Below are 6,901 nucleotides of genomic sequence, written 5' to 3'. Positions count from 1 at the left end.
TGACTGATTAAGAAATTCAGCCCAGTCTTAAGAAGTTGGGCTTCTTAAGGTCCTTTCCGTGGCAAGCTATGCCAGGAGAAATTGCTTGGCAAATTTCTTCTCTGTAAACAAAGCACAGTTTGTGGCTTAAAAAAAAAATGCCCCAAAGGAAAATGTTTAGAAAAAACTTTGCAGACTCCAGACTGATCAGATACTGAATCAATTTCTTAAGAAGACTGGAACCAAATGGTCAGAGTTGAGACTGCTGAGGGTCCTGGAGAGCAGAATCTCCCCCACCAGGAGGCAGGGCATTGCCTCCCAGGGGTGGCGGGGGGCGGGGGGAGCACATCCATTTAGTTTTTTTTTTTTAAGAGAAAGGCAGGTCAGGAATGAAGTCCACTGGAAGGTATCTCTTTTTATTTTTATGTACTTTTATTTTATTTTTTCAGTTACAGAACTTTCATGTTTGAGTTTCAGCCATACAATGATTGAAAAACCATACCTCCACCAGTGTACATTTTCCACTGCCAATGTCCCCAGTATTCCAACCCCCCCCCCGCAACCTCTCCTCCCCCTCCTCCTCCCTCTATCGCAGACAATTGCCCCCCCCCTTATGGATGTTATGGTTTGCAATATAGATTACAGATAATGAGAGATAATGAGAGGCCATCATGCTTTAATTGTTCCTCCAAAGGAGATCTTGAAGAGTCCCAGATTTTCAGTTAGAAACTCCTAGAAGTTTGCATTACCTGCCACCAGATTGTATGCATTCATTCCTTCTTTAGTTCCCACCCTGAGCAGAGAGGTAGCGCTGGCAAGTTAGACTGCAAGGTACTATGTTGAAGTGCTAACAAATATTAACAAATGGTTCCTCTGAGAAAATAAGAGCCCTGATTTCTATTATATGTTAATTTCCATAGAGTGTATGTTTCCACTGTGCTGGTACATGTCCCAAATGTTTGGTTTCAAACTATCAACATGCCAGATGCAAATTTGGGAAGAAATATGCAAGACAAGTTTGACACGCCCTTGTAAGCCAGCTCTTTGTACGTGGGGGCGTCTTCCATTAAAGACTGCTGTTTCTCTGCTCGGGCTTGAAAACTCCCAGGGAAAAGGATGCTGGCATTGTAGTGCTCCAGGCTTGAAGACTACAGCTCATCTCTGGGCAATGCTTTTGGAACAATCTTTCACTGCAGATTAGAGGTTCAAAGATAGCTTGTTCTCAGATAGAGAGGGGAGCACCAAATAAAGGGTGTTGGGAGGATCCTCCCAGGATGGGAGAGGCATGCTGAAAGTATACTATAGACCAAACATGATTGTCACCCATTGCCTCTTTTGCAAACCACAACACCCAATAAGAGAGAGAGAACAAAAGGGAATGCCCTGCCACAGAGGGAGGGTGGGATGGGGAGGATGGGGGATGGGAGGGATACCGGGACCTGTGGTGGTGGAAAATGGGCACTGGTGGAGGGATGGGTATTTGATCATTGTATAATTGAAACCCAAGCACAAAAATTTGTAAGTCTACAGCTGTACCTCATGATGTCTCACTAATAAAAATAAAATAAATTAAAAAAAAAAAGATAGCTTGTTCTTTGGTCTCTCCTCTCAGGTTCCACCTAGGCCAGTGCCCTTAATGAGACACATACTCTAGAATTGTTGCAGAATGCCTGGAAATCTGAGAAGATTGTGAATAGAATTTGAAATAGTCCAGAAGAGAGAGAGAGAGAGAGAGAGAGAGAGAGACAGAGACAGAGAGAGACAGAGACAGAGACACACACATTACTGGTGCCTGCTCAAGCAAACCGATGAACAACAGGAAGACAGTGCTACAGTGCTACTGAGTCTGCTTGAATTCACTCTAGATATGTGGATTTGTAAACAGAAGCCTTTCATTAAGCAATGTAGAGGAAGAGCACTATTGATTCTAGATTCGAGATGGGAATTATGATGGTGGCAGCACCTACATGGATGATTGGGTTTTAGGTTGAGCAAATTCAGAGTAATGACAACCTACTGAAAAGTGTAGTCCTTGTCGAGCTAGAATTGTCCAGCAAAATTCACTTTTCAGGTTACAAAGAATTCTAGTGTGAGAACTTGGGAGTAGGGGTGGGGAGCTACATAAATATGCCAGAAAGAATTCCAACCTTGGACATTTCTGATGGCAATAGGCCTCAGAGAAGGGGCACTGGAGGGAAGGATGCATCCAGAAAGTTAAGAGGGCCCAATAGATGCCAAATCATCCCAGTTCTTCCAATCTTTTTGTTCCTCTGAATTCTTCACTCAAATCCCATAGCAGGTCTACAGAGTTACTTAGAGATCTGATTATGTCACATAAGATCTGTGCAATGGGGGATCAAGTGGGGGTCATTCTGGTGTCCCCAACGCCCATGTCTGAAAGGGGGTAAGGTTGGTCTTCTAGAATTCTACCTTTGCAGCACTGTTGATAGCATGTAGAACATTTTTGGCTTTGTCAACAAAAATCCCTTTAGGTGACAACAATAACAACAAAACAATGTTTACTGACCATACCTCCTCAATTTCCCTAGGATGCCACATCACTCCTGAAAACCTTTTTTAGACCTAGAGCCATGAAACCCAGTTTTGCTTTGACTCTAGGTCAGGCCTGTTTTCCAGCTAACTTCTGCAGTTCCCACAGCAGATATTGTCTTGTAATAGGAAAGCCAAGTGGTTGCAAGAATGGATAGGAGACTGAGACACACCTGGATTTGAGTTCCATCTCTCCTGTTTAGGACACTAACCACTCTTTTTGTTTCATCAACTCTGAAATAGAGATGGATAATGGTCCACCTTCTTCCAAGGATTGTTTTAGTCAAATGTCAAGCCCATGGGAAGCTCTTGAACAGCACTGGTTCTAAGTAGGGGTTCTAAGTGGGGGTCTCCAATGACTGCTCTCCATCTGTTGGGTTACTCCTCACAGCACTCATTGTCAGCAATATTAAATGAATGATTTGTGTGTGCGTGCTTATTGCTCACTCCCCTTGTTAGACAAGGACAGAGAGGACCTGGGTCTTCCCTGCTCAAGGTTTTACCCCAGTGTCTGGTTCATAGCAGGCACTCAGTAATTAGTTATCAAGTTATTGAAGATATATAATCATTGAATTATCTTTGTTATTCAGAGTTTACTGCCTTCAACAGCAAAGTGATTGCAGAAACTGTTTACCATGGCCCTTTGGGGAAGCTACCAGATGGAAACCACAGAGAACTATACTAACTATGATCCAACGACAGAGTATGACTATGAGGATGCAGCACCATGCCAGAAGGAAGATATAAGGGCCTTTGGGGCCCAGTTATTGCCCCCTTTGTATTCCCTGGTATTTGTTATTGGACTGATCGGCAACATCCTGGTGATTCTGGTCCTTATCCAGTACAGGAGACTCAAAAGCCTGACCAGCATCTACCTCCTGAACCTGTCCATTTCTGACCTGCTCTTCCTCTTCACACTGCCCTTCTGGATTGATTACAAGCTGAAGAACAACTGGATTTTCGGTGATACCATGTGTAAGTTCCTCTCAGGGATTTATTACATAGGATTGTACAGTGAGATCTTTTTTATCATCCTGCTGACAATTGACAGGTACCTAGCCATTGTCCACGCTGTGTTTGCCCTGCGGGCCCGGACTATCACCTTTGGTATCATCACCAGCATCATCACCTGGATTGTAGCCATCTCAGCTTCTATCCCAGGTTTCTACTTTTCCAAGAGCCAGAAGGAGAAAGCTTATTTCACCTGCAGCCTCCATTACCCTTTCGAAAGTCAACGAGAATGGAAACAGTTCCAGGCTCTGAAACTGAACATCTTGGGGTTGGTGTTGCCTCTGTTGGTCATGATTGTCTGCTACACTGGGATTATCAAGATTCTGCTCAAACGGCCCAATGAGAAGAAAGCCAAAGCTGTCCGTCTGATTTTTGCCATCATGATTATCTTCTTTCTCTTTTGGACACCCTACAATCTGACTGTGCTTGTTTTTGCTTTCCAAGACTCCCTTTTCACCCATGAGTGTGAGCAGAGCAAACAGCTGGATCTGGCTATGCAAGTGACAGAGGTGATCGCCTACACCCACAGCTGTGTCAACCCTGTCATCTATGTTTTTGTTGGTGAGAAATTCCAGAAGTACCTACGCCAGTTATTCTACAAGCATGTGGCTGTGCATCTAATCAAGTGGTTTCCTTTTCTCTCCATCAACGGTCTGGAAAGGAACAGCTCCACAACCCCCTCCATAGCAGAGCATGAACTCTCTGCTGGGCTCTGACTAACGACCCCTCCTCCCCCTCCCAAGATTGATCCAGGACCCAGCCAGGGTGACCTGTCAGAGATACTGGCAGGAGAGGAGGCAGCCTGGGCCTCCAAACCAAATGTGATACTATGTAATATGGAATTTTAGCAATTTGGGATGGAAGGAACTTCAAGGTGGTTTGGATGAAATCCCTGGTCTTGAGTCTTCTCTACAAATTATTTTCTGGTGGTAAAAGGAAATAGATGACTGAAACAGGACTGTCTAATAGACTGAGACTAAATGTAACAGTGAAGGGCTTGAGCCGACATAGGATTTCAGATTTGTCCAAAATAATGTTTACAAAGCCATGGTAACATTTCCCCATTTCTACACTCCAACCACCAACACCAAGGAAATTATGGTAGTGATTTCCATTGGGAGCCTGGAGCCAATCAGGCCCCACACAGCCTCCACACAGCCACCCTCCCACACTCCCTTGGCAGGGTTTAGGTTCTTGGAAATCTTGAGGAACATAGACCTCCTGATAGAAGAACTTGTGACCTAGTGGGAAGTATGATTGGGGGGATTGCTGTTAGCCAAGAAACAAAGAGAACTCAATTCAGCAGAGGGCTGTATGTATGTATATACCTATGTAAGTCATTCTGTGCTTCATGAAATAGTCATAGTCATTTTCATTTACCATTGAAAACTGCCTTTTCTTTTAGGATGATGTGATGTGTGTGCATATTCTGACAGGTTTATAGCAGAAGTTTCTAACATGCAAAAGGAAACAGGATTGAATTTTCATCATCCAGGCTTCCTGGCTTTATGTATCAGAGTTCTAGCTGCCACCATGGACCGATCAGCAGGAAAAAACTTGCTGTGCAAGCCCATGATATTAGTGTTTGGAAGGAGGAGAACGTCTACCAGAAAGGGTGAGGGCAGTTTCAATCTAGATGTAGGAGATTGAGAGGACCTGTGACACGGAGGAAGTTATTAACCTCTGTGTCCTTAACACTCCGTCTCTTCCCAGTCATCTCCTCTATTTCTTTGAAAATTATTCTTTCAGAAACAAAAATTGTTGGTAAAAAAAAAAAAGCTTAGTGGGGCTGGAGAGATAGCACAGCGGGTAGGGCGTTTGCCTTGCACGCGACCGACTCAGGTTCAATGCCCAGCATCCCATATGGTCACCTGAGCACCGCCAGGAGTAACTCCTGAGTGCATAGCCAGCAGTAACCCCTGTGCATTGCCAGGTGTGACCCAAAAAGCAACAAACGAAAAAACAAACAAAAAAGCTTAGTAACACAAAGGGAGAGATATCTACAGCACAAAGTCATCACAGTCCCACAATCCCATGACAACTCGGGTACATTTGTAATTTTTTTCTTTTTCTTTACTTTTTTTAACTTCCCATGAATATTTATAAAATGGTCTTCAGATATACTTTTGTTTTCAAATATCTGTATGTCAGGATCCCTTTTCCAGGTTAATAAATGATGTCAAAGTGTTGTTTTGATGCCTGCACTGGATATATGCTGTTGATTCACTTCATTGCCTGCACAGTTCAATTCAGTCCAGCCACAGTGACTAAGGACATGCCACATGCAAGGTAAACTCTCTGAATACTAGGAGACATAGAAGCAGAGGGAGGTTTGTTTTCTCAGTGATATTAACAGACCCAGAGATGCAACAGGATCTTGGCGAGATGGGTGGGGCTTTCAAGAAGTCTGTGTTGCCAGGGTAGCAAAGGAAGGAGGCTCCAGAAGTGAATTGGGTTCCAACTTACAACTCAGCAACCTCATTGGACTGTTCTCTCTTCCCTGGGACACTAGAGTGTTGCTCTTAAAGCCAATCTCCCCTGCAAGTAGGGACTTACCAGGTTCTCATGATCTGCTGTGCACCAAGCTGGGAGTAAACTTTGAGCATTACGGAGTGTACCTCCTGCACCCAAAGAGAATACACCAGCCACCAATCTTAAGCACAATTAGCATCTTTCATTATAATAAAGGAAGGGAGGAAGGGATACCAGCTGGCAGGAGTTGGGGCTGTCTGGGAAGAGGGAGCTTCTGAGCTTATTTTTGTTTGGGGGCCACACCCATCTATGCTTGGGGGTTACTCCTAACTCTGCACTCAGAAATTACTCCTGGTGATGCTTCGGGGACTATATGGGATGCCAGGGATTGAACCTGTGTCGACCACATGGGAGGTAAGCACCCTACTTGGTGTACTATTTCTCTGGCCCCTAAGAGGGGGCTTCTGAAATGAGGCATGAGGAAGAAGGTGGAAGTAAGGGGGTGGAGAGAGGCTGATCTGGATTGGGACAGGCAAAGACCAAGAAGTGAGAGGGAGCTCAGCTCATTTCAGGAACCAAGAGCTCTCCACAAAAATAGGTGTGCACAGAGATGGGGTGGAAATGGGGGGGGGGGGCGGCTTCTGCAGGAGAAAACCACCAGAAGCCTTGGAAGCCACATTGAAAGTTTAGATCTTCACCCATTAGCTACTGAGTCTTCATTTGGGGAGTGACTTTATTATTTGCATTGTAGAAATTTCTATACTGGCTGCAGAAGGGTTGGGAGTGAATCAGAGATAGAGACCCTTATTAGGAGAAGGTTATGGTCTAGAGATGAAATTATAGCAATCCGCCATAGAGATCCATAGAGTGGCACTGAGGACAGAGTTTA

The 6,901-nt window shown here is 44.4% G+C and overlaps 1 protein-coding gene across 1 annotated transcript; it reads left to right on the top strand.

The window, feature by feature from the left end:
- The first annotated feature begins 3,188 nt into the window (after nt 1-3,188).
- On the top strand, nt 3,189-4,256 carry CCR1 (C-C motif chemokine receptor 1). The gene has a single exon (XM_056129912.1). It carries the CDS (start codon nt 3,189-3,191, stop codon nt 4,254-4,256), a length of 1,068 nt encoding a protein of 355 aa, XP_055985887.1.
- The last annotated feature ends 2,645 nt before the right edge of the window (nt 4,257-6,901 follow it).

The sequence above is a fragment of the Sorex fumeus genome, unplaced genomic scaffold (assembly GCF_029834395.1).
Source record: "Sorex fumeus unplaced genomic scaffold, SorFum_2.1 ptg000072l, whole genome shotgun sequence".
NCBI lineage: Eukaryota > Metazoa > Chordata > Mammalia > Eulipotyphla > Soricidae > Sorex > Sorex fumeus.
The sequence above is the reverse complement of the archived record's forward strand: the minus strand, read 5'-3'. Positions and strand labels throughout refer to the sequence as shown.

Coding starts and splice junctions, on each gene's coding strand:
- CCR1 (XM_056129912.1), top strand. CDS start 3,189: ATGGAAACCACAGAGAACTATACTAACTATGATCCAACGACAGAGTAT.